General features: G+C 45.8%; 1 protein-coding gene across 4 annotated transcripts in view; it reads right to left on the reverse strand.

Moving 5' to 3' along the window:
* TNS2 (tensin 2) overlaps positions 1 to 27,899 on the reverse strand; it is a 590,960-nt gene that overhangs the window by 105,842 nt on the left and 457,219 nt on the right. For all 4 annotated transcript variants that reach the window (XM_069653619.1, XM_069653621.1, XM_069653620.1 and 1 more), the window contains one exon: positions 5,868 to 7,006. In XM_069653619.1, the coding sequence (XP_069509720.1) occupies positions 5,868 to 7,006 (1,139 nt within the window). The remainder of the gene's footprint in view (positions 1 to 5,867; positions 7,007 to 27,899) is intronic.

Below are 27,899 nucleotides of genomic sequence, written 5' to 3' on the forward strand. Positions count from 1 at the left end.
ATAAATATCTCATTGGTGCTAATATTAAGGAGACCGTTGATCCAGAGCAAATGTTTAACCATAGTTGAGAGCCTGCTATTAGCTTATCAGCTACCATTAAATGTTTAAAAACTCATATCTAATTAGTTGTAGATTGGGATACTGAATAATCAAGTGTTGTTAAGTTTCAATTTCCTCAATTTGACACAAAAACGACAAGCAGGCCTTTCGGGAAGCATTTTTAATCTTAACCTTCGAACCACCCTAGTGGGTAGCACATTTTGTCAAAAACGATATTTTCCAAGACCTTCTATTGCCCATTTGGTTGTAAGGCCTTAAAACTGCTGTTCTGCCAATGTGGGCGCATGTGATCCCTAGATGGCAGCCCCACAGTGGTTTGGACTGCATTAGACAAATTCCTAGCCCTGAGCAGGACACTACACTTACTTTGGGGTGAGTGGGTGCCTAGGTGTTTGGTGGTTTTTGAGGACAACCGGAATGTTTGGCCACCAAAATCATTGTTTTAAATCCTGTAATGGGCTTGGTGGGCTAGCAGAAGCCAGTCCCTGTGAGTAAAGGGCTATTTTGGGGAACCCCTATTCCTGAGCTCAGTACTGCTAAAATTTTGGAAGGTGAGCGGGTCTGCTTACCTGGTGTAGGATTTCCAGCCATTTACTGCCATTGTCAGTCATTTAGGCTCTCTTCTGGCCATCCTGGCTTGATGCTGTGGTCTGGGCATATCTCCAGGTTGGGGTTTTGGCCGCTAGCTGACCTTTCGGAGGTTTTCTTGGCCTTCTACGGGTCCTCCTCATCTGTTAGAGCCAGGCATTCCAACCAAAGACCATTTTGAAAGCCATGTCACTGTATATTACTGCCATTGCCAGCCAGGGTGTGCAACCTTGATTTTGGAAGATGCTGCCACCCTGAAGGTTGTTGGGACCCCAGCTACTGCAAATTCTACTTGTCTGGGTTCTCTCGGGTCATTGCTACTGTTCTTCTTATGCAGGGACTATCTTTGCTGACGTGCCATCCATTTTTTTTGCTGAGCTGCTGGGGTCTGCCATGTTCGTGTTCCTATGTCCTCTTGCAGCATCTCGGTTGATGAGTCCCCTTCTGGATGGTGGGCATCATTCCTGTGAAGGATGATTGTTCTTCTTTTGGGCTGTCAGGGTTTCATTTGCTCAGGGTACAAGACCATGGGAGACTAGATCCTTAATTTTGGTCTTTAAAAATAAGTCTTTACCCACCTGGTGGATTTGCCTTCTTGGAACTGAGCTTCTGGAAGAAAACACTTTAAGTAATTACCTCTGTGCCCTGGGTTTCCAAATTATTTGAGATAATGACCCTCGGGGGTTTCCATGTTCTGTGGCCGTTGGGTTCTGCAAGTCCCCTTTAACTGCATTTCCAATTGGTTAACATTGGGGGCTGAATCATTTTCTGCTCCTGGGTCTGCTGCATCCTTAACCCTCCACTAGATATCTTCTTCTGGTCTTCACTTGTGGGGTTCGATAATTTGTTTTTGGGTTCATGTGGGAAAGAACTGGGACAAACCCAGCTTTTCATCATTACCGGCACATGTCAGCATACAGTCTTTGTCCTGTTATTTCCTATGGGACATCTTCTTCAACTTTGAAATCCTACAAGGGACACTGCCCGATATTTACCTTAGTCTAGGGAGGATAGCTCAGGGGCAACATGCTCGCCTTGAAAGCAAGACGACATGGAGCAACACTTTCGATTCCCGGTCCGTGCTTAGAAACCTCTGGATATTAAGCGCATTATAAATAACCAATCATATTATACCTGGATCCTGGATTTTTCTAGGGTCCCCCCAGAGTCCCTGGAGTTCTCCAGAAAGCCCTGGATTTTTAGAGATGTTCTCTGATTTATTAGGGATTATTAGGTCTTTGTACTACAGTCCTGCCTATGATGTGCATTTTATCACTGTGTGTTGCAACTGTTTGCCTCCTTTGTCTGTAATATGCCTTTCTAGGGCTAGGGACTTTCTTCCTAAAATAAATCCTAGACTTTGGTAGCCGTCCTGGCAATTATGATACCGTGTTCACTACATCTAAATGACACAAATGTGTTATGTGCAGGTTTATTATGTATAATGATACAGAGGATAGCACAGGGGCAACGCTCTGGTCTTGGAAGCAAGACCATGCAGAGCAACAGAGGTTTGAATCCCGGATCCGCGCTTAGAAACCGAACTCAGGTACGGTATTAGGCGCGTTATAAAAAACAAATAAATAAATAAAATAAATAATGCTTTATTCACAATGTAATAGGAAACCTGTGTTAACTGCTGTGTGGTACAGTTGGATCCTGAACATGATGTTAATTATTGTGTGTAATATTATTTAGAGGTGTACTCTTCAACTCGCCAATGAAACTATGTTTTGTGTCTGCTACAGGTATGAGGCCTACATTTAAGGACAAAGAGTGAGTTGGGCATTGGCTGCTCATTTACTGTTTTGTATTTACACTATGCTCTGCTATGTATTCTGTGTAACCTGAGTACTTCTTTTTCCACATCATAAATATTTTCTGTGACCTTATAATAAAGTGGCAACCCCAATATATTCCCAGTTAACACACTCCTAGTATAGTCCCTATTTGCACAATTCTGCAATTATAAAACAATCCCAGTAAATTCCTCTTTTACCAATTCCAGTATATTTCCCAATTTAAATAATCCAAGTATATTCATGGTTTCCAGAATGCCAGTATATTCAATTTTTTCATAATCCCAGTTTGCCAATACAGTATTTTCCAATTTTGCACAATCCCAGTATACTGTCATAGTGGCAACCCCTATATATTCCCAGTTTGACATGGCCAGTTTTTACAGTGTCTGTGTATGCCAAGTTTGATATCCCAGTATTCTCCAAAAGTGACAAAGCCACCATGTACCCAGTTTGTAAAATCCCAGTTTGACACCCAGGGAATATCACAGTTTCTCCAATTCCAATCCATTCCCAATCTGAAGAATTTGAGTGCATTCTCAGTTTTGCACGCTTCCAGTACCGTCCAGATTTTACAATCCAGTTTGAAGAATCCCAGCATACGAGTTTGCTGTCACACATTTCCAATCCACTCCCAGTTTTCAAAATCCCATTGTGCATCTAGTCTGCACAATCCCAATATAAAACCATAGTGGCAGTCCCAGCACACACACAATGGTGAAATCCGAGTACACTCTTGTTTTGACAACTCCAGTGTATTCCCAGTTCACACATGCCGGTGTGTTCATAGTATTCAGTATCCCAGAGTGCATAATTCAAGTATAATTTGTGACAAAATCCATTTTTGGATTTTGGGTCATGGGACTCGGATGACCCTGGGCGTGGGACACCACCAACGACTATGATGTGGGTTTTCGGAGGATCTCCCATTCTCTTAAGTCCATCATCAACCTGAGGGTAACATCCAAGATCAGAACCCAGAGTGCCCCAAGTCTGTCAGCCCTATCGCCTCACCAATGTATGAAGAACCCCAATGTGCTCATAGCGTCACATACTAAGGACCTGGGAATGGGAAATCGGAAGGTCTCATCCATTACTTGGCCCCTGGGAAAAGAAGGACCTGTTTTTCTTCAGAACTCTGGAGAAAAGGTAGCATTAGGTTCACCAGCTTGGAGCAACGCTTTAGCAATGTGGACCACCATGCCGCTCAGAGGTCCAGCACAGCAAAGCCGGTAAATATAGCACCGGTGCACACAAATACCTGTTGCTATACTATAAACTACAGTGGCTCACTCTGACAATTTGAAAAGTGTTTTTGCTCATGACCACGGCTCTCCATCTTTGTTTGACCACAGGACACCCCAAACTCAGCAACGCAAGAATAGCAACCAGTTTGAAAAATGACTGTCTTCATTCAACATGCTTCCCCAAACAGCAGATGCTTACTCGAGTTTGCAAGCCATCATACAAGGAATGAAGGTGCACCTGCAGATCTGGAAACACTCACTCTGGAAGAGTGATGGATAGCAACAATGCAACTCGACGATGCAAGTGAGCAAGTGAAATCAAGATGATGGCACCTAAAACTGCAAGTCACCAGGTGGTGTTACGGGACACTCAAACATGGAAAGCTGCTTTTGGTACAAGTGAGTCAAAGCAGTGCTTGAACAACAGTGAGACCAAGCCCACGCTGAAAAGTACCAGTCAATCATGGTGTCAGCGGAACAGCCCGCTAGAGCAGTTCAAGGCATTGGGGTTTGGCAAGTGAGTGGAAGTTAGGGATCAGAGGCAGAGAGAGCAGGTGAGTGCGTGGAAGAGTGCCAAGGAGGCTAATAAAACAGAGGAGGTGGTGGCAGAGAAGGAGATAGTGAGAGAAACGGCGGAGGGGAAGGAGAAGGAAGTGTTGAGAGATACAGTGGGTGGGGGCAAAGAAGAAGGGTGGAAGGAGGTGCATAAGGGGTTAGCTAGGAAAAGGTAGTGGTTGTGGAGGAAGGCAGAAGAAATGTCAAGGAAGTAAGACCAGCCAAGGTGGAAAGGGTGATTAGAAGGAGGTAGCGTATGGGTTAAAAGGGAGATTAGAAGGAGGTAGTAGACAATAACTGGGCCACTGGAGGAGAAGAACAAAAACAGCAGGAGAGCTGTGGCTGGAACCCTAAAAGCGAGGAAAGGAGGAGAGCCAGGTACACTGGCCAGAAAGCAGAGAGTGAGGGGGGAGAAGACAAACTGAGAGGGAAGAGGAGAGGAGCAGAGCGCTGTGTGGCTTTGAGGAGAAGAGAAAGGAGATCCAGATTGGACAGATGGAAGAGGCGAGTGAAGACAAGGCAAACAAAATTCTGAAGGAGTCCAGGTGTGAAGGAGCAAAGGTGGCCAAGCCAAAGGGCAGGAGCCTACCAGAGTGGTTGAGACCTAAGTGCTGGGTGAGATTGTGGCAGGGTCTGTGGCCAGCAGCAATAAGGCTATGCTTGCTGATTCTCGGGGCCAATGAGGTCTTGGCAAGATTTACTGGAGACTAATGGATGGCCCTAGTACAGATGGCGCTAATCATCATGAGTGGTAGCAGCAACTTCACATGCCGAGGGGAACAATGTCCTAAGAAGGGCGTAAAAGGCAGCAATCTATCACAAGTGCCAAGAAAGAAGTGTTGGGACACTTAAAAACCTAACAATGGTCAGTGGTTTTCTTGACTGCCAGGTGGTGGAGCCTAATGGAGAGGAGGAAGGACTGACAGACTATGTGCGAATGAAAATCCTGAACGATTGTCTTATTTAAGTTACCCACCATGATAACCAGTACTACTGAATCTCTTGTTATTTTGTGTTGTTTAATAAAGACTTTTCAACCTTGTGAAAATTCCCACTTTACGAGTACACAATCCAAGCATGCTTCCATGTCACCACTGGACAATGCAAGTATGCTTCCAGTTTGCAAAATCCCAGTACATTCACAGTTGTGACACTTGAGTTGTGTATGCCCCTATTGGCAAGCCCTGCAATATTCCCAGCTTGAGCTTGCCAGATTAGTCTCTGGATGTGTCCATCTCCAGGAAAGCACACTTCAGTCTGAGAAACCCTGCTTATGCATCTAAAACTGAAAAGGAATAGCACATACCCCTGTGCTTTATAGAACGTAACAGCAAGCAGTGTGATGAGGCTCAGGGACCATCACACTACTTCTCCACCAGCAAAGGGAAAACAGAGTGCTTACAACCACATCATGTGTCAACTGCTGTTGGCACCTAAAAAGTGCTACTTTGGGGTGAGGAATAGTACTTTTATACCAATATATAAGCATGTGTAATCTCTACATATAATCTATTATTTGAAAATATGGGTTTAAAAGAGTTCAACGCTGCTTCTATCTAGAACGTTCTTCTGCTCATCCGTGCATGCAGTCATGCAAAGCGAGTTACTGTTTGCCTACCTGAGGGAGGAGGGGTGTTGTCCACTAGTGAGAAGGTTACATGATGGGATGGCCCGGGACTCCGGGCCAACGTAGACGTCTTCTCTATGCCCACAGATGAGGTTGACCGGTCGCTAGATGATAATGGATGACGTTTCTCAGGCAGTGGCGGTTGCGACGGCAGGTCCACTGACACTCTCTGTTGGGCTGGGCCTCCTGCGTTTAGAGGTGGGGATTGGGGGCTACCTGTATAAAAAGCTGTGGTGATAGGAAAGGAAGGGGTGGGGGAGGACGGTATGTCAGATAGACTTCCCAAAGCGAATGGCATCTGCACACTCAGGGACCGCGGGGTAAGGGGTGAGTCATCAGGGCTTTCACTAGGCACCTTTGACACCCGTGATCTTTCAGTGTGGCCACTCAACGGTCCAACGTTCTCGCTGCATAGAGGCCAGGTGGTCTTTTCAGGGGGTGAGTGATTCTGCAAAACATTACGGGATTCTGGTAATGGGTGTCCAGTGTTGCCCAGTCTGCCACTAGGTGTTGCTGTACATGGGCTATTGGGATGCTCATCCGGTCTTTCGGGGCTGGGGTGAGGGGCGCTGCTGGTATCCTCGCAAGACTGCCTGCCCAGGCGCTGCCCCGGCGAGGCTGCACCACTGCCCATATGAACTTTGGAGAGCACTGGTCCTGAACCGTTCATGTGTGGGAAAGCAGTTTGTGTGGTCTCTTGTATGGTGAGCAGTTTGGGTCTGGAGTGACATGATGAAGGAGGGCCGTTACTTTCACAGGATATCTTCTGGTGCGTGACCACTCGGCAGCTGCCTGGTGAGGGTGTACGTGGCACACCTGCTGCATCACATGGAGCAGATGAGGACGGTCCTATGGTTCCCATCTGCAGGTTGGCCTGTGCTGCAGGGTCCAATGAATGCCTGTGTTCGTGAGGGGGCGATTGTGAGTTTGTGCCAGCCATACAATCTCTGGGCAATGGGTACACTGCCTGCTTCAAAATGCCTCCTGTGCTGGAGGAGTTGGAGCTAAGGTGTTGGTCAGCAACTGGCGAGGCCTTTTCCACACTCAGCGATTGCTCCCCCTCTGGTTTAGACTTCATTGATCTCTCCTGAAGGTTCGTGTCTCCGGAACCACTATCAGGGATCCCCGGACTGCAAAAGTAAAACACAGAGTCAGATAAAAAGCACAACAGGCATGCCTGAGAATGTTACACACAACTAGAATCTAGCCTGGATCTCCTCAACCAGTTTGTGAAGTAAGTGCATGCTTCCAGCAGCTACTTGCAATGTGGATGCTAGCACCTGTGCCTTCTCTACAGTGCCGATTCCTCCCATCAGTTCAACTGGTTCATCTATGCATCTACCAATATTGCTATGGTGCGACTCGCCATTCATTCAATTGACTTTATTTGTTATGCTTCAATTCGCTTCAGAGCAGTGACAGATTTCTGTAGGGATAGAGTGTGAAGAGCAGGAAAAGAGACAGATCAAACAACTAGGGTCACTAGGCAGATTGGAACGAACAAGTCTTCAATGCTGTTCTGAAATTTAGGATGATGGGAGATCAGCAGAGAAAAGAGAGTGAAAGAGAGAGTCAGTGATAGAACAGTATACATGGAATTTCTGGGGTGGGTTGGTTCTGAGTGAACTGACTATAGGATAGGACATGGGTCCTACCATCCTTCTCAATGATAAGGGCCAAGCCGGGTGGTGGCAGTATGAGTCTAAGGTTGTACCCTGGCTCGTCTCCATTTTTTTTAAAAACACCCCCTTTCCTTGTTTTCAACATTAATTGTAAACAACCCTTATTCCCGAAATGAAGGAGTCCATAAAAACATTACAACACCCTGATGCTTGAAACTTTGTAACCTGCACAAGACAACCAGGCATTTGCGTATTACCCTACTTGCCTTCACATTACAGAATTGTTTCACACAAGCATCTTCTAAATAAAATGTGCAAGTGTGTATGAATTATTACCTCACTGTTTTCATGTCAACTTAGACACATCGCAGACTAGCTAGAAACAAAGTCATGCTTATGTATTGCAGGCATTTACTGAGGCATATGCACAGATTGAGGGGCTTTGGAATGTTATTGGCTGCTTCCCAGTGACTTGTCAGGAAAAGGGGCCATTAGCATTCTCCATTTCACACTTGTGTCTGCCAGGGGCCAGTAATAAAAGGTAAGACTTGAAAGAAATATGCAAACATAACCAACCATCTATCAGGATTTCACGTAGGCAAACCTCTGGGTTTTACACTTCAAAAAGCACTGTTTTCCTCTTTTTCCGGAACAAGCATGCGTACCACACTATAGTTTAAGTGCCACCACTGGGGGCCCAAGCCGCCTTCTGGACTATTCCCAGAGTATCCTGTTCTCTGGTTTTCCAGTGAGAGTGCAGAGAATGTGATGTCTACTTTATAGGATGTAAATGAGCTCATGAAGGTTTGTAGCCCTGGCCTCGAAGAAGAGATGACCTGAAATGATTAAGCCACACATCTGAGGTTACGAGTTCTACAGGTGGTAGACCAAAAGCAAGTACATGAAGCACAGTGGACCACATTGCTAAAAAAGATGGATTTTTCATGGGGCGAGGAGATGCTCTCTCACAATATGGATGTACTTTTTTGGCGAATATTGTTTAGGAGCACTCATTCCTGTTGAATAGAAGTGGAGGGAAAGAAAATAAATACAATCCCTACCAGGCATTGCATTATAATTTGGCTACCTCTAGAGCAGCTACAGGTTGCTATTGTTGGAAAGGGTGAATTTCATGATCTAATTGTACAAAAGGAATTATATCATGAACTGCAAACCCCTTATATGTCAACGTTACATGTAATGTACCTGAGCTGCATCTTGTTATATTTATTTAAAATTAAGAGATTCAACATGTCTCATTTTCTTTTTTAAAGTGTAAGTTGCACAGAAAGGACCGCATTGATGTAAACTCCCCTGCACGCGGGTCCTCCATGTGCATTTTTACATAATTTTGTATGGATGGGCCCCTAATCACCTTAACCCAAGCAGGCCCACCACTTAAGGAACAAGTGCATGTTTGACGTAAACCAAGTTCATTGTACAATCATATGGGGTGACCCTTTCGAGTTAAACTAACCCATGTCTCGCTGAACCACATAAGTTGACACATTATGTACATTTTTGCACCAGTTAAAACACTCTCATATTTTTTATTACAATCCACCCCCCACATGTGCTTGGACAAAACCTATTCAAAGAAACCCCATCATTCTCATTGGCCACTTGTTATGGCCACTTGGTATCTCAACTACCATTTCAGATCGTATTCATAGCACACCCCTTCTTGCGATTCATCCGTGGTAGGTCATGACATCATCACACAGTTAAACATTTGTGTATAAACATAATTCATTATAAGTAACAACTGGCCTGAGTCTTGTAACCTTAATCATAATTGCACATGGTTCGCATGGATACTTCAAAAACATGAGGTAAGTAGACAAAACCAGTTCCCTTTGAACTGGCGATAACTATCTCATCCACCCCAACTTTACTGGGGTGCCGAAAAACATTCTAATCTAAATGTCTACCATTTCCATATGCATGGCATATCTGAGAATTCAATTGAAACTCCAGGGTATCGATCACTTTAGCCTCAAGTGTTACTTCACCCCATGTTTATTGCTGGGCAAAACAAATGGCCGGATCCCTCTGTAAAAGTTCAATGCACTTAAAGAGATTACATCTGCCCCCTGCGGAACTGCTAAGCCATTAAAATTGTGCCATGTTCAACAGTTGACCATCTGTTTGGTTAATCATTGTTCCTCCCCAAGACCTCAATCCTGCAGAACTAGATTATCCCAGCCACCTGAAATTCACAGCACAAAGTGCTGGCTGCAGAGTCTAAATTAATTCATGAAAGCTCACTACATATAGATTTATAAATTCCCTTTGTATTTTCCTCTGTGTGCATGTATTTTTAATAAATATTATCTCTCCTTCACTGTGTGTACTTCAGGAGAGCCCCCCCCCCTTCGTCGCATGTGCATTATGAAACTCCTCGTTGCCTGCTTCTAGGCACTCTGTAGCCCGCCATGCTTTAATCGTGTTTATATTTCATTGGGCAGTTTAAGCATGTTATCTGTAAGTGCGTGAACACATCTAATATGTATCAACTTAAACAATAATTAACATCAAACTAACATATCCCATTCATATTTAACGACACTGGCTATGTATGAAATTACAACATTGTGCCCAGTTTGCTGCACCCGAGTCACAAAAATGGTGCACGCAACATGAACCCCTCTTCATCATGGGGACCCTTCCTGACCACCCCAACAATTTTGCACTACAAAGTGTACACAAAACTTGTTAAACCTAGTGGACACAGGTTTAAAAGATATTTGTTCATTTCATACAACACAAATGTGTAAATGCACGCCACCATTTACACATGGCAGGAAATACTTACAGTTGCTAAGAGCAAGCCATAGGAATCCAGTCATGTCATGCTGGCGGAAAACCATTCGGTTTTGACAGGTAAAAGGGGAAAGTCAAGCAGAAATTGTATTTCTGTTACGCACCGCCACCCCATCTATCAGAACCTAGCAAATCTCTTGGCAGCCCATTTTCTAATGAGTCATGACGTAAATCTATGGCTGAAAACCTTGCGCAAGGATTTTTCACCAGACATTAACGTCACGGCTCATTTTCATCCATTTCTATAGCAGAGGCTAAGAGCGGAATGCAACTTGTGTTTACTTTGCCTCCCTTCCTCTCTGCCATTTTCATGCTGATGCAAATGTTTGGGTTCCCTATGGAGCCTGCAGCTTTATGCGCCAGCATAATGCAGGCGGCCTTAATAGGTATCCATTGTAAACGCTGCTTGCCATGCGTGCATGGTGGGCTTTATTTGACTGTAATTGTCAATGCTGCCTGCCATGCTCGCATGAAAGGCATCATTTACTCATTTTGCACTCCGCGAGTGCAAAAGTGCAGGGCAAAAGGCGGCATACACAATTGTACACCACCTTTTACCCTGTACTTTTGCACCCTGCTGTGCAAATGATCCAAATAGCGCGGCAGGGGAGCCTTTTACGTTGCAGAGCTAATGCAACGTATCTCAGCGGCCAAATTACTGCCTGGAGCAAAATTAACTCCTTAGAGGTTGGAAAACAAAGCACCAAGGTCTCACTTCAGATGTTCTCCACATAAAATGGGACATTTCTCAGAGTTTCTCTCCATTTTCGTTACATGTGGACTGTTCTTAGTCAGGCAATAGCCCTCTGACAAGCTTGAATTGGAGCGACACGCGTCAGAAGTTGCTTTTACCTTATTGCAAGTTGGCTTGTGTTATAAGGATTTTCCTGGAACCTGGAGCACATTTTCCTTGACCCAAATTTTCCTCACTTGCGCGGTAGAGTGCATAAGGGGAGGCAAAAGGTGACGTACTAGCGTGTATGCCACCTTTTGCCTTGCCTGTGAAAATTGAGTAAACCCTGCCTGCCATATACCCACGGCAAGCAGCATTTACCATTGATTCCTATCGGGTCGGCCTGCTTTTTGTTGGCGCTTGCCGGTGGATTCCATAGGTATCCCCAGCATTTGCGCAAGCATTAAAATGCCTGCTGGTGCAAATGTTGGGACATTTGCATGGCGGAGAGGAAGGGAGCGGCGTAAACGCAAGTAGCGTTACACCCCATACTGTAAGAGGATTCAATTCAACACTACAGCTAAGTCAATGCCTAGTCTGGGATACTGAATGGAAACCCTTATTGATATATCTTTATGTCCAGTTCATGAGTTCTGGATGACTACCCCTATATAACACCCCTCTCTTGGAATCTCCCTGACCCCACTGAGCCAAGAAGTAGTTCTGTTTTGCAAGTTAAAAGGTTTATTTGAGAATTTAAACAATATATATATATATATCACACTTTATGATAAATGAATAATTGGATATCACACTTAATCTGAGCAGTAATCAATATTGGATAGTCTGGCACTAGCACACTTCTTTATAATCAATGATGAGTGGTTATAGGATGGATAAGATAGCAACAATACTTTTATGGTTTCAAATGGATGCAAGGTGGAATGAAAATGCAGTACAGAAAAAAAAATTGATAGGATTTCAGCAAAAGACAATGTAATCACTTTTCTCTGGCAATTCACTCCCCCCCTTTATGCAATGCAAGGAAATAGAAGGAAAGCACACAGTTCTCAGAAATGTAATCAAATGTAATTCAGTTCACCCCAGCAAGCTTAGACTACAGAAGTTTGAAACACAGGCCCAAAATGCTTTTATATGTGCTGGCAATGAAGTGAGGAATATGCTGAAAATGGTTTTAATTCCCTTTAGGAGGGAGGTTCAGGATGAGTGAAATATACTTGGGATGAGTTCAGGCTCACTTTAGGAAGGATCTAAGAGTAACTAGCAGGTTAAACAAATTTTTGGCAAGGAAAGAGATGACTGCTGATGGTTACACGTGGCTGGATTTTTAACCAAATCGCAAATCGCGGTAAAATTAGCGAGTGCGAGAATCGTGATTACGGCAAAAGTATTCTAAGCTTTCAGAGGAAAGTTAAACCAAGTTCCTAGCCCAAACGGTTCCAGAGATACGGACGATTAAATAAAGGTAGTTTTTCGGATTTGAAATTTTAAAAGTTCAAAGCGACAGGTTACAGCTTGCAGCTAGAAAATGACAGGTGACAGTTAGGAGGCAGTTCTGGTTAGATTTAAAATAGATTGAATTATATTATTTTAACTAAGAGATTGGTTCTGCACAGTTCTGCTAGGTACTCACAATATATTTTTGAATTAGGCCTCGCCACGGATCTGGTCAGGTTTTGGACTGGACTCCGGTTCTGGGCTCGGCACTTCACAGTGATCTGGGTCAGCTCTCTGGTTCTGCTAACAGTGGTCTGGGTCACTCTGGATCTCTGGCCTCTGGTTCTGGATACTGCTCTGCTTTCTCTGGGTACAGCACTGCTTCTGGATCTTCCTGCACAGCTTTCTCTGGACCCAGTGCTGATCTGCACGGTTCCTGGATGCTGCTACCGTTGTTAGGTTTGCTGGATGCTGAGGCCCACTGAGAAGAGTTCTCAGTTTGTGGGTTTAGGCCCTTGCTTTGAGTTCTGAATCAAGTTCTTTGGAGTTTTAAAGTCTAAGTGTTGAATCTGGTATCTTCGGGATGTTGTATGGTCCGGCAGAGCGCGTTGCAGCAACTGGTTTTGAATGTCCTCTCTAGCTTCCAGTGGCTCTTTTTATGTCTTTTGAAAGTGGGTGTGTGTGCAGCATCACTAGCCAGCCCCTCTCTCAACTGCCCATTGGTCAAGCTTTCCTTTCTCTCTTGATTGGGGAAAAGAAGTGGAGTGTCAGAGCGATGTCATTTAATGGCTTGCAGAAAGGACACTACCCTGTCAAATTACACACAATCTATATTTGACCTAAAGACATATTTCATAGATACACAGTGGTTTGAAATTACATGCACCCATCACATATCACATGAGGTATACCCTGTTCAAACTCTGCTCTTCCTGGGGGCTTGCATTCAGAAATGGCAACATTTTCGATTTTAGTGGGTTATGCAACCTTGGTTCTTCATTAAAAATTATACACATATACACGGCCTGTCCATACATACTCCAGTAAATTCCCATGTCTCTAGCTTAAACACAGAGTCTGTAGTATCCATAAATAGCAGGGTTTTGCCCCAGAACATCACACAAATTCCCAACGTGTCTTAAAATGTGCACAGAACATTCACAAGAATTATGGTATCATTTAAATAATTTTGACAAGTCCGCACCATGAGTTATACATCTTTCTTAGAATCATATTCTGGCCAACAGCGGTGTGTCTTTTCAGGTCACATGGTGTAGAAACCAGTTTATCCAGTTTCTGCCAAGCTCAGAGACCCTGCCCCTCCCAGCTTCTGCCAAGAGGAAGCTATTTTACGGCCACCCTAATAAACCATCTGCCTGGGCCCAGGACAGGCCTTTGTTCAACTCCCTGTAGCTGCTCCACCCCTAATCTAATCAGAGAGGTGACAACTCCTTTTGGCAAGGGGAAGAGTGGCTGAGCAGGTTTTAACTCCTGTGGGGGTATATGTCAGGCAGAATTCAGTTTCATTAAGCCAGGTTTCAGATAAAATGTCACTTTTTGTTCCCCAGTTTAAGTCAAGACAATTTTTACATATGCAGCTAGAATGCGGATTCTAAGTTCACAACTATGACATTTCAACAGTGAAAAACTATGTGACACTCAAAGTAGGTCACTCAGTTAATTTAAACATTTTTGATTTTTGGTAGTTTTAAATCCAGTTTCAGTGAGGCTGCTGCAGACCTGCAGAGCTCAGCCAGTCTTGTTATAAACATTGTTTTGGGGCTCTTCAACTTCCCAGATTTAGTATGCACACATACTTCATTCTGCCAGATGTCCGCTGGTGTTCAGTGAGATTTTTGGATGTGTTGCAATGTTTGAAAATAGGCATTTTGAGCTGGCATTCAGAGAAACAAAAGGTGATTTTAAAGTGCGGTTTTTCCTTTGGCACACATTTCACTCATGGCACCCCGGCCCATCCTGCTCGCACTGGTGGGTGGCAAGTTAGGCAACCATTTTAGTGTGCACAAACTGCGTGGTTCTCCTAGATTCTGGCGCACATGTGGGCTTTTTGGCCATCTTGGATTTTCTAAGCCCACAGCACCAAATGTTGCAACATGATAGCTCAAACGTGGGTCAGGACACCCAACAATACAAACGAATTAACATGAGCTGTGACGTTAATGCATGGCGGAAAAAGCCTTCTGCAAGCTTTTACGCCATTAATTTACATTACGGCTCATATAAAATGAGCTCCACTATATCTTTAGGGTTCAGGAATTTATATCAGCACCGTAGGTTTCATGACTTCTATGTTTATGCCTGACTCTCTAAGGTGTAAGCTTGGGCAGTCAAGGCTATTCTCTCAATAGGGCGGCTGGTAAAAGGGTACAGGGTTAACATGTACCAACACACAAAAATGGAATGTGCACACAGTGTGTATATCAAAAAATGCTCTCTATAGAGGTTTTAGCAGCATTGAAAATGCAGCATGTTGAAGGTGAGTCGTTTTTTTTTAGAGTGGTGACTTCTGCAGAACTCACTGGAAAAGTTCAAGGGTTCAGTCTTGCATCCCTAAATCAGGAATGATGGTCAGGGTTTTTAGAACATTGAAAAAACGAATGCTTTCCGACAGTTCAAGGTCCATAGCAAAGCACAGGGCTGACAAAGTGTAGGGTCAGCCAGCACAAGTCGTGGTTGTGCTTAGCTTGCACGCAATGCTTTTCTAAGGAACACTTTTAACCAATGTTATTAATTTTGGTTGAGAGGCCCACTGCCAGCACATCCTGCACCTCCGCAGCTGATCTGCATCTTGACAGCTCCTTTTTCCTCTAAATCGAAGTTTTCAGCTTCAAGTTACCAATCAACTGGTACTTCAGACTCCAAATGATGTAAAAATGTTACGAAGAAACAGCAGATGATTATTTTAGGGAAAATCTCTGCCACTGTCTGAGGGCACCAGACTTTTCAGTGACTGGAGGGGGCGAACAAACTACATTCCTATAGTTCATTGGGCAGACAAGGATCAGCTGTTTCCAGAAAAACCTTTTGTACCCGTTTCTGTGCTGAACTGACACAAACAGATAGGCGTACTGGACACTCTGAGGATCGATAATGGACAGTGCCAGAGGCCTGCTCTTATACGACCCACCCAAACAAACTATGAAAGTAGTGTTGGTACTCTGAGGAGTAAGGGCCTCATTACGAGCCTGTCGGTCCGGTAACAACGGTGCTGGTAGGCTCACCGGCAACGTTGTTAACGGACCGGCAGAGTACAAGTCTGCCAGCCGGATGCCTTTCCGCCCACCAGATCTGACCTGGCAGGCGGAAAGGCACCCGCTCGCAGACTTTGATAGAACAACCGGCACTGTTGCACAGGGCGCAGGTGCTTCCGTCCTCCCCATTCCCATTTGAGTCCTTTCGGACTCAAATGGGAATGGGGAGTTACTTTTTCCGGCGCCTGGCTTCTAGGACCGCCGGGGGTGTAATGCCCTGGTAATTCCCCAAAGCCAGGCCCTGAAAAAAAACACAACTCCGGCAGCAGCCGTGTCGTTTTTACTAGCACGGCTACCATCGGAGTCGTAATGAGGCCCAAAGTCTTACCTGAACTTGAACCGAGTACATTTCACAAGTACTACAAAGTCTACTGGCTGCAAACAGCACGGCTGCCCCAACTTCAGCCGTTTGCCATCTCCTCTAACGGGTCTTCAGTCATTGTTTCTCCCTCCAGAAACTAATCGTTGCCACCAGAGACATTGCTGCCCAACTAGAAAACAGGATTCTGCTGAAAACCTTTGATTAAGTGAAATGCCAATGTTTGTCTGGCAGGCATCACGGTCAGCCCCACATGCCTGATCATGACCCCAGTAGGCCCAAGCTTAACAAACAGGGACAGCAGCATCAGGACTGTATCCCGCTCTGCCAATCATAAGCCAGTTCCTCTCTCTCATTGTTTGGCCTATTTTCCAAACGTCCTCTGGTGAGGGCTTGGTGAAGGCAGGATTTCATTTAGGCTATTCCTGACTCTCGTAGTGTTATCTGGCAGAGAGACAAGACAGCACGCTCAGGAGGGGGGTGGTTGTCAGGTAAGGGAAACACACACAACCCTTAAGTTATACCCTTATGTAAAAGGTTGTGTGTGAAAAGAAGGCAAGCAGGCGAGTTATCCAATCTAGAGAAAGAGCAGACAGCAAGTTGACGCCTAAGGGATAAACCAAATAAGCACTAAACAGATTTGTAAGTTGATATTATTTAAAAATGTGCATCAAAAGGAACAAATGGAACAAAGTCACTAGGCAGTTCATGATTATATAGAAAAATTGGTCAAATGTTAACAGGTTCTAGCGGGCGGTGCAGAGGGGCGACCCGCGGGCTGTTATTAATGAGGGGCTCGAGCCCAGCATCCATCACAGAAGTTCATGAAGAATGCAGGCATGACCTCAAGAGTCGCATTCAGCCAAGGTTGCACTGGCCAGGTGATGGTCTGTAGTCAAAGGACCTCTTATGAATCCGGAGGTAAATCTGCAAATTTACTGCCAAGCAGGTTTACCGTTCCCGCCTCTCAGTCCCGTGGCATTAACACAGGTTTACCAGTGGTGGCAGGGCGATATAAATCCCCATTTTTTAGGTCCATTCTGCATAGGGCCTACTGCGTGGTAAATCTGCCGATCTCTGGCCTTCATTTACCTCCAGCATTTTGCTGAAGGGAACTCCTCCACTTCAAGGTCAAACTCGGATTTCGGCAGTGTGGTAAAAGTGGCAGTTATTCTATTACTGCCAAAATAGTGAGAGTAGCAGAATCACCACCACTTTTTTACTGCACTGCCAAACTAGTAATGCGGTCCTAAGGCCCCAAGCACTTGAGAGAGGAACTGGCAATGCAGTAGAAGTCCGAAGACCCTTAAGAGGTGAATATGGCTTGTGCAGATTGGAAAACATGTCCTGGGGACGAGTGTGCATAGGTGAATTGAGACTTTTGGATTTCCAAAGGCCACGATTCGGTTCCAGGCAACAAGGACTGCATCTAGAGACACCGATGACAGAAGACTGGAACCAGTGACCCAGATGAAGTCAGAGGACTCACAGGTGATCAGTCTCACAACCGTGATGGACATCCAAGCATCGCTGCAGAAACAGGCTATCCCAACACTGGCTCAGAGCAGTGGAGGCTCTGGGATGGACCACCAATGAGCTACTCTACAAGGAGCCCAGCATGACAAATTCTGGTATGGAGCAGGATAAAGGACAGCGGCAACACCACTGCAGGGCTCCTGCACCACAGCACAGTCTCCCACTTCTGTGTTGGTATTAGGGCAGCATTTCACTTTTTGAGGTTCTGCGATCTCTTTTTGGGGACACCCATACACTTTTGCTTTTTCCTTTTACATTTTTTGGATCTCTGATTTCTTTTTGTGACCAGAGGGACTTCTGAAATCCCCCTGCCATTGCTTCCCATGGCAGTGTTAGTGATCCGATTACATCCCATATGGTTCCAAGGACTGGGGTTCCTTTTAAGCCCTTCATTTTGGCCATTGTCTAGATTGGTTTTAGGAAGTATGTTGGCAGTAGCTGTCATTTAGTTCTGGCTTTACCAGGAATGTATAAGCCTATTTACCACATTAGTAGCCCAAGCTACCTTATTTGTAGTTCTTTCTTTGCCATTTTGTCTTTGGGGTCTTTCTCTGTCCATGGAAACCACAGGGCAGTCCTAAAATGGATGCTGCACACGTATGGGCTCACTTTGAGCCCAGTCCTGCTCCCTCCATAGTGCTTTTAATTGGTTTAGACCAGTCACTGGACCTGGGCTAGCCATTGTACATCCTGTGGGCGTGGTCTTGGGTGTTTGGTTGGCCAACTTGTATGGCTGACCTTCAAACCCTTTGCTTGGGAGTCCATTTGTGTGAGAGGTGAGCTTTCTTAGGCTAGACTGCGGGAGACCCTGTTCCTACACTCAATTCCATCTGATATTTGGGAGTGAAGCAAGTTTTACATAACTGCTGGAGGATTTCCATCATTTTAAGCTGTTGCTGCATTTATTAGGACCAGATCTGGCTCTAATGTCCAGACCCTATTCGCTAGGTTTAGCTCTGGTTCAGATTTTGAGCTGCTAGATGTCCTTCCTGGACCTTCCACAACATCATGGTCCTCTTCTTTGGCTAGGCCACGCTTCCCGTGATGGAATCATCTTATGAGCCGTTTTACTGCTGCCTCACATTTTTACCACCTGGTTCTCCCACCTTGGTGTTGGAAGCTGGCGTCACCTGCAAGGGTGTTCAGGACAACAATATCCCTCCTGATCTGCTCGTCTGGGCCATCCTGGGCCACCTTCACTGTAGTCTTCCATGTGAGACTATCTTCTGCATGTGGGCTGACTTCTTTGGTACATTGAGGAGCTGGAACCTGCTTGTGTGGGCTCTTCCATCCACCCGAAGCCAACTTTGTAATTCTTTTCACTTCTGGTTGGTGGGTCCGAAGAAGGGATTGTTATTTATTTGGCTGTCAGGTTGTTGTTGGTCTAGGGTTTAAGTCCCTGGGTGATCAGATCCCTTAAATCACCCTGCAAACAGTTGTACCAGGTTGTTTCACCTTCCTGGAACTGACTTTTTGGGAACCATGCATGCAGGTAACTATCTCTAGGTCCTTGGTCAAAGATCTCTGCAGGTGTACTTCAACCGTGTTTACCCAGTGGCTGGCATTGGAGCTGAGTACTGCTTTCTTATGTTTAGTTCTATCTTGCTTCCTGTCCCTTATTTGTTATGTTCTCACATTTCAAACTCCACCATGTGCCTACTTCTGAGAAACTGCATTGAATATCCAGAGTTATGGTTCAGATTAAAGACAGCAGCCTCCTCCCTGTTAAACTCATCCTCTTGATTTTCCTGCTGGCGCGGTAACTGGATCCCAGGAAGGTAGTTCTGCGTCGTTTCACCCACTATGCAAAAAGAAGCCTGTGGCTGCTGTAAAAGTTCCACCCAACAACCCTAATGCAGGGTTAACTTCCTCAATCTGGCATATTTCCAAACCAAAAATAATCCTAGTGGTTGTCCATATGAATTAAGTGAGTCTTGTGGTTAACACCATGGCTGAAATGGAAGGGTAGAAATTATCCGGAGAGTAAATTGGCTCGCTGAACAGCAAGGGCAGTACGCTGAACCCTCTGGACACTGAGCACCGCTACCATACAGAAGGCTGGCTTTAACTTCCTCGTGTGGAACTAGCAACAGACACCAGATCAGGGTTTTAACTAGAATAAAAGAGTCTTGAAATACACATTCTGTCAGCTCGTGCTATTGGAGCCACCATATTGAATCTGCCCCATGACTGCAAGTACTCGGCGCCTCTTCAGTCAGCAATGTCAACTGTTGCCAAAAATGTATTCATCCCTTCTGTAAAGTCTTTATCCAGGAACACTACACCTTTATACAGGCAATAACGCACGCTGTGGTGAGGTCTTCTGGACAATAACCGCCTGCCACCTTTTTTTAATAGACCTTAGTGAAGCGTGAACATTTTATGAGGGCACGGGTGCCGCTACTGGACAGTACAGCTCGCCACAGCATGCGCTATTGCATATAGCACCCACAGAAAGCGAGAGGATGCCAATGCCAAAAACACGTTTTATGAAGGAAATGAAAGCGTGTTTTAATAAATATGACAGCGCAATGAATTGACAGCCCAATGAAATATGGCCGCCGATCCCAACAGAAGTGGAACTCCAGAAATTGAGTCGGGTTTCTATGTCCATGGTGGAGAATATGCGTTGGAGGAGGCACGGCTCTTCGGGAGGATGATAAAGTGAAAAAAGGGCAAGCAATGGTTATGTTAAAACAGAAAGAGAATGGTGGAGGGGGTGGGTGAAGGACAAAAAAATGTGAGGAGACTGGAAGCGGAGAGAAGCCATATCAACAGTCAAATGAATCGTATGCTGCCCGGGAGTAGGTAGAGATGCTTAGAACATAGGCTTCCAACAGAAGAGAACCCCTGTATTCTGAGCTTCTTGATTGGCTCCCCAAGAGCAGAATGGTGTTAATGTAGTCCTCATCTTCTCTGTTGCACCATTTCCCCACCTACAGTACACACTCCTCGCAACCATTTCCTTCTTAGCCCTACCACTGCCCCACCTGCAGTACACTCCACACATACGCAGCCCTACCACGCCTCACCTGTAATACCCGTACTACTGTATTCCCAAACAGAAATCACATGCCAGGCTCTACTGTTGGCCTCCCAGGGCCATCTCAACCACTACACTTCCTTCATTGCCATAATAATGTCCCCAATCCACCAGGGTGCCTGAAGACCAAGCCACTGGCAACGGCGCATGGTATAAATCCCAATAATGTAACATAATATAATGAACACGTGTGGTATACACGGATCTTGCTACTGCAGATTTTGACATTTTATATTAAAGGGTGCTTTTATTATCGAATCAATCTGCGCTAATGATATCAACTTCATCAGCATGAAACGATGACCTGGCCCATCCGGGATTAAAAAATGTGATGTGTTAGTGTCACAAACAAGTCTACAGAGGCATCAGCAACCCAACATGTTATCTTGCGATTGCTTACTCAGCCCTACACGTTCCCAGCATCTAACAGAAAACCACACTTACATGATCACTCACTCTTCCCTACTACTTCTTAAGACTACACTCCCATTCCATCTACTACAAGTGCTTTCACCTCCAAATCCCTGCACGCCTCTTCTCCTACGCCAATCCCCTATTGGATGCTACAATTTATTTGCCCACCGTGGAGGCTCCACCTTTCACCATTTTCCTTACTGTGTCTACCACTTCTGTGCTGTACACTCTTCTCAACAAAGCCTTTCCACCCTCGTGGTCATTATGACTTCCCAAGCTTCCCTTAGAGGCGGCCCTCTACACCTATTACCATCCTCCTGCACCTCCTCTTACTCTGCACATCCCTCCATCTATCACCATACCTCTCTCCCAAGCTCATCAATTTCCATCTATAAGTACCTTTGCCAATCAGCAGTATCAAACACAGTGCCACAGAGCACAGTCTGCTTATCTAACACATAATAGAAATGTGCTGTACGAATGTGTGCATTTCTTTAGGTCTTTTTTTGAGCGGAGCAAGAAAATGGTACAACGAGAAAGACAATGGATGTTGGTGACCCTGAGCATCCACGATGACGCGGAGGAGGAGCAGCTAACAGGGTATCAGGTAATACTGTCCCCATACATAATGTCACCAGGAAAAGCCATTGGCTACATTATATATGGTGACATTATGCAAGAGGATGGGTTGCAGGGATGTCCCCCGCTCCCATTGTTAAAAAAAAAACAGTGGTTGCGGGGGTGTCCCCGCATTTTCAATGTAATAATGTCCCTGCAAAAAATGGCGACTTTTGTGTCAGGGGACATTTTTGCGGGGACACTGTTAAATGGAACCGCTAACAGCCACATGGATGTCCATGCCAGGACAGCAAGGAGAGACCCTTAGGCACTTGGCGCATACACATGTTACTACAGGCAGGCGAGTTTGAGTGCAGCAAGGACAGCCAGTCTAATCAAGGAAGATGCAAAGGGAGAACATAGCAAGGGACTCCACCAGCCACAGGAGAGCAGGGGTGCCAGGGCAACGGACGAAGGGCACAGCCAGCCTGGCCATACAAAGACCATCAACCAGACAGAATGTTGTCACATGACAAATCAATATACAAATATCAGTCTAGATACGTTCCCGGCCACAGGGAATTCACACACTGCTATAACACAGACAAAGTTCAGTTTATTACAACAATTTAAACACTTAACATTATATCATCCAATTCATCCTTACAAACCACCCAAACATGCATATATCATAAAGCCTATATAATTCATCCCCAAATACATGCATATCACAAAGATCATAAAGTACATCAATGTCTCCCATAGCAATTGAAAACAATTACAATGTGCGCGTATCCACCAGGACCATCAGCAGCACCTGTCTCATCAGCAATGTGGGAATATCCACCAGGACCATCAGCAGCAATGTGCGAGTATCCACCAGGACCCTTAGCAGCACCCGTCTCAGCAGCAATGTGGGAGTATCCACCAGGACCATCAGTGGCACCCGTCTCAGCAGCAATGTGCGAGTATCCACCAGAACCCTTAGCAGCACCCGTCTCAGCAGCAATGTGGGAGTATCCACCAGGACCATCAGTGGCACCCGTCTCAGCAGCAATGTGGGAGTATCCAACAGGACCATCTGTGGCACCCATCTCAGCAGCAATGTGCGAGCATCCACCAGGACCATCAGCAGCACCTGTCTCATCAGCAATGTGGGAATATCCACCAGGACCATCAGCAGCAATGTGTGAGTATCCACCAGGACCCTTAGCAGCACCCATCTCAGCAGCAATGTGGGAGTATCCACCAGGACCATCAGTGGCACCCATCTCAGCAGCAATGTGGGAGTATCCACCAGGACCATCCGTGGCACCCATCTCAGCAGCAATGTGCGAGTATCCACCAGGACCATCAGCGGCACCTGTTAGGAAAGATTTCGTAATTGTGGGTAATTTTCCTTCCATGTGGCAACCCCTAAACTTTTTGCTGTTGTTTTCACCATGATCTAGACTTTGCCAGAGAAGTGCAGCCTTCTGCCGCACTCCTCTGGGCTTTCGCTCCATTCTTACGGGGAAACTGACATGCCCTTAAGACAGTCAGTACCAGGAAACGCTGTTTTCCGTAGTTTCTTTATCATGTTGCGGCTTTCGTGCAACATGACACAAGAGGGCACTGTAAACTAAGTTACTGCTCTCTTGGGTCTCTAGCCTTCTACAGGCCCTAGATACTCTTTTTGGATTGTAACTGATCGGTGCAAGTGAATCACGGACGGGAATGGTGGCAGCGATCGTTTCTTGTATTTTGAGCTCCTTTTGGCGTTTTAAGCGCGTTTCCCGCGCTTAGCCCAAAATGGTGGCCTGGCTCCCAAAATGGCCAGACCACGAGGCTCCTTTGTCCTGTCCGCTGACCGTCTTGCTCCCTTCACCTTCCCCAGGTCGAGCCGACCCAGGGCCTTCCTTATTTGGGCATGTACTTTCCCGCGAAACACAGATGCTTTCGCGGGCTTCTACAGGCCTTGTGTGTGCCTCCAGGATGTGGGCTGGGATGTCTGGTCCCAATACACATCCTGGGTGCCAGAGAGTCTAGGGTGGTGTGAATGCCTGGGACCACCGTGGTCCATGACAGGTCCACGTATGGTGTGAGTGTTGATGAGCGGATCTCCCATTGGGTCCCCTCCGTTTTGGCACAAAGGGAACCGTGGATAAGAGGGGGCTGGAAACGCCACTACCATGTCGATCTCCTGAGTTCTCACGAACGAAGGAATACAGGAGCCAAGTATCCTGCAACCACGAGGCTGAACCGAGGAATCGCTGGTGACCCGCTGAAGGACTGCTCCTCTGCACTGCTGTCGCCTTGGCAAACCCTTTTTACCTCTGATCGAACCAGAAGGCCTGTACTGGTACTTCGATCCTTGGAATAGTGGGGACAGCTATTCTCGGCATCTTCACCATCTCCTGCACGTAAGCCTTCAGAAGTGTCTCTGGGCCATCCAGCAGACTGACCAGCCTACACAGGAGTCTTGCTCTGTAACCGCCGCCAGGTTGTGTTGTATTTCTAGTCCTTGTCACTCTCACATGATTCGTACACTTGGCGTTCCCAGGGCTGAAGTGAGTAGTGTACATTTGGCTGAGATACACACGGCCGCTCCGTTGCCCTGCTGTGGTAACAAACTGTGCGGGTTCACTTCGTTTGGGACATCTTTAACTCAACTCTGCTGTTGCAGAATCTACACGACGACGAGACGTCCCCTGCTCTCCTGAACCTGCCAGCACTGAAACTGACGCGGAGAAGCCTGGGTCTGCTTGCATCGGGGACCGGTGAGTAGCATAGCTAGGAACTGGTCACCCTCCTGCAGGAGCCCATAGCTTTTCCCCGCTGTGTCAAAACAGCACGCCTTTCCGTACTCACGCTCTGCTTCTGCCCACAGTGGAGGCTGCGCTTGAGTCGCGGAACTCTGTTCTTCTTCATTTGTGCACTAAACTGAACTGCCTGATTCCCTCGAAGAGACTCCCCTTTTTGCCCGTTGGCACCAGCGTGTGCAGGTACTTTTGAGCACAAGGCTCCACTCTTCGTAGGGCTCGGACTTCCTTATAGTTAGGTGCCTCTGAAGGCGGACTGGGTCTAAGCATTATTTCGCACTGCCTGTTTTCCTTCCCTTCTAGGTGGACTACACATTTTGTGCATCTAACGCTTTAGACTCGTTTGTATTTGTATATATATTGTATTGGTTTGGTATGTGTTGGTTTACTAGAGTTGTATTGTGATTTCTCGCTACGGTCATTGTTTTAAAGGCCTTGGAATAAATGTGTATATATTTTTAATATAACATCTGTTTGGAGTAGTTTGTAAGTGTCCTTGCTTTGTGTGCTCATTGCGGGCTTTCAGTCACCCTCACCCCTCTTGAGACCTAGTCTTGACCGCCGAGATCGCTACCCTGATTGGTCTGGCTTGTCCAGAGGTTACCCTGTTCCAAGTAATTAGGTTGGCCTTCTGAACGTCTGCGCCGCCAGGACAGAGTTCAGAAATCCGTCTTAACAGCACCCATCTCAGCAGCAATGTGGTTGTATCCACCAGGACAATCAGCAGCACCCATCTCAGCAGCAATGTGGGAGTATCCACCAGGACCATGAGCACCACCCATCTCAGCAGCAATGTGGGAGTATCCACCAGGATCATCAGCACTACCCATCTCAGCAGCAACCTTCAGGAGAGCTAAGAAAACTGGATCTGAGGAATGAACAGGGCCTACCCACTAATAAACACATTCACCCAGGGACTGGCCCAAGCAAACCCTCTAATCACACTCCAGCCAGCACACAGAGGTTTGCAAGGCCAGCCAATCGGGGCTGGCCAGGCAAAACGCAATTCATGCAAGCATGCCCCACAGGATGTTGTTCTGGGGGACTTTCAACTATTTGCACTGTTCTGAACCAAAACTGGGTGTGCTTTTGGGGACTCAGGATGGGCCTACATCAAAATAAATAGCCATTTTAGCTGCACCACATAGTCCACACAGACAAGGAAAGGCCACAAAACAAAACGGACAGACCTAGGACTTAAAAAACACATTAGCTCCGAATGGCTACTCTATTGGCACATTGGGCTACTAATGCAGTAAAAATGGCATCAACCTTGGTGTGGTCCAAACTTAATTACAGCTGCCACCAGCCGCCTCCCCCAGGATATTTTGTTATTCTGGCTTTTGATTGGCTGGGTCTGTTGGCCTCTCTCTGTTCTTTCCAAATGCTCATAAAACAGCTCTCAGAGACCCTGGTCTTACACTTTCATCCACAGGAAATTAGCAAATATAAATAGGCAATTTTTACACAGCACTAAACACTGGCGTTCAGCCTAAGCCCTACCAATTAGGTAATATAAGGCTACAGAGGCAATAGCGAGATAAGGGGCTTCATTACAAGTTTAGCGCTGCAGGACAAAAGTGGGAGTAAAATGGCAATAATTCTCTTTCCGCCACTTGCCCCAGCACAACTATGTTGGATAGTAAAGTGGAGGAGACACCTTGGGCACCGCCATTCTGCCACTCAATATCATGAGGATTTAGCATAATGGTGTTATTTAACGGTATCCAAGATTGGCGGTAGTTCCTCTGGAAGAACCATGCTCAAAGTCATGTTCCCACATTCACGCGGTGAGTGCAAGTGGGAAAACCAAGACAACAACTCAAGTCTCCTGTTTCCATTAACCATAGGGTCCCTTAAAAACTGAATACAAACACTATCTAACATATCTGCAGTCAGTGTACCTCACGTGCACGCTGAGGAATATATCAACGCGATCTAGGTATATGCAATAGGGTTCAGAGGTTTAAGGAATATTACAGATAAGGGTTCAGAGATGATGCCTAGTGCAGGGTGTTTTACATTATTTCACAATAATGATACCGAAGATGTAGGATGTCTTAAATTCACAGACATGGCAAGATGCCAATAAATGTCACTGAAAAATCCCTTTACTGATTTTCCTTATAAACTTAATTAATGAAATGCTTCCCCTATTCACCACACTGAGTAGTCTGGAGAGTAGGACCAACGCCGGCATTGCTTCGAAGACCATAAAAAGTGATGATTGCCCAGATGTCGGGGCCTACAGAGGAAGAACCTACTGGCACACTCACCAAGACTCTCAAAGAGTGGGTTTATGTACCACTGAGAAGCATACTTTTTTTTTTTTTTAGAAAGGGGAGCAATGTGGCTTTAAATGTAGGTTTTGATTAAGACCCTGTGTTACGCCCAAAAGGGTATTATTGAGACTAATAGAAACAGTATGTATAATGTGTGCGTTTACAATAAGACTTGTGGCTATCCAACAATAAATGTACCATTGGGTAGACTAACACTCTAACAGGCCTTACAGCAGAACGAGAGGTGGGCTTTAGAATGCATTGAGGCTTGCTTTTCAGGATCAAAGAAGATGCCTGGATCAGGACTGGCACCCTACCCACTAGTGCACATGTACATGTGAGTGTAGTGGATCGCCTTCATAGTGGGGGATAAAACTGTGAATAAGGCAGATGGGCAAAGTAAATTGAGATTTTAAAGACGGAGGACCACCTTTTATACTTACAGTTGTTCCACATTGCAACAGCATATTGACACTAAAATGGTGTTTGCCTGCACCGTTGTTGGGGGCTATGAATCAGTTGTATAAAAGTAAATTGAAACCTTCTGCCATTCCCCCCTTCTCTCTGACCTACAGTTCTCCCTCTCCTCCTTCACAAACCGATGCCTCTTCCACCAACACTGCCTTCTCCAGCTTTCAATCCAAACTATATGACTCATTACCCTCTCACTTGCCACTGCTTACTTTCACCCTGAAGTCTCAGCATCCTCAACCATGGGCCGCCCCATTCATATGCTGTATCTTCACAGGCATGAGTCAGCTGCTGCGCAAATGGAGGCGTACCTACTCACATGAGGACCTGCACTCTACCTCTCTGCCCTGACCTCTCTCAAGTCCACTCTTGTTAGAGCGAAATTGGACTCTACCCCCATTGACTCTCACTCCAACCATCCTCGCCAGCTACAAGGCACCCTAAACTCACTTCTCCCTCCTCACTCCGCCTAGGTCTGTGACTATCAACTACACTCTCACAGCTAATGACCTAGCTGAATACTTTGCTGCAAAGATTTCCAAAATTAGAGACTCTCTCCTGACCTTCCTCACACTTCCTGCGCCTACATTTTACACTTTGCCTCCTCTACCATCATCCTCTGCCTCCCACTTTAGTCACACTAATACTGACAAAGGCATATCGCTACTGATGAAGGCTAACCCCTCTTGTGCCCCATCAGACCCTCTTGCTACTTAGTTAATCAAGCCTATTGCCCCAATAGTTTCTTCTC

This window comes from Ambystoma mexicanum, chromosome 3q, assembly GCF_040938575.1.
Source record: "Ambystoma mexicanum isolate Mex_15411 chromosome 3q, UKY_AmexF1_1, whole genome shotgun sequence".
Classification (NCBI taxonomy): domain Eukaryota; kingdom Metazoa; phylum Chordata; class Amphibia; order Caudata; family Ambystomatidae; genus Ambystoma; species Ambystoma mexicanum.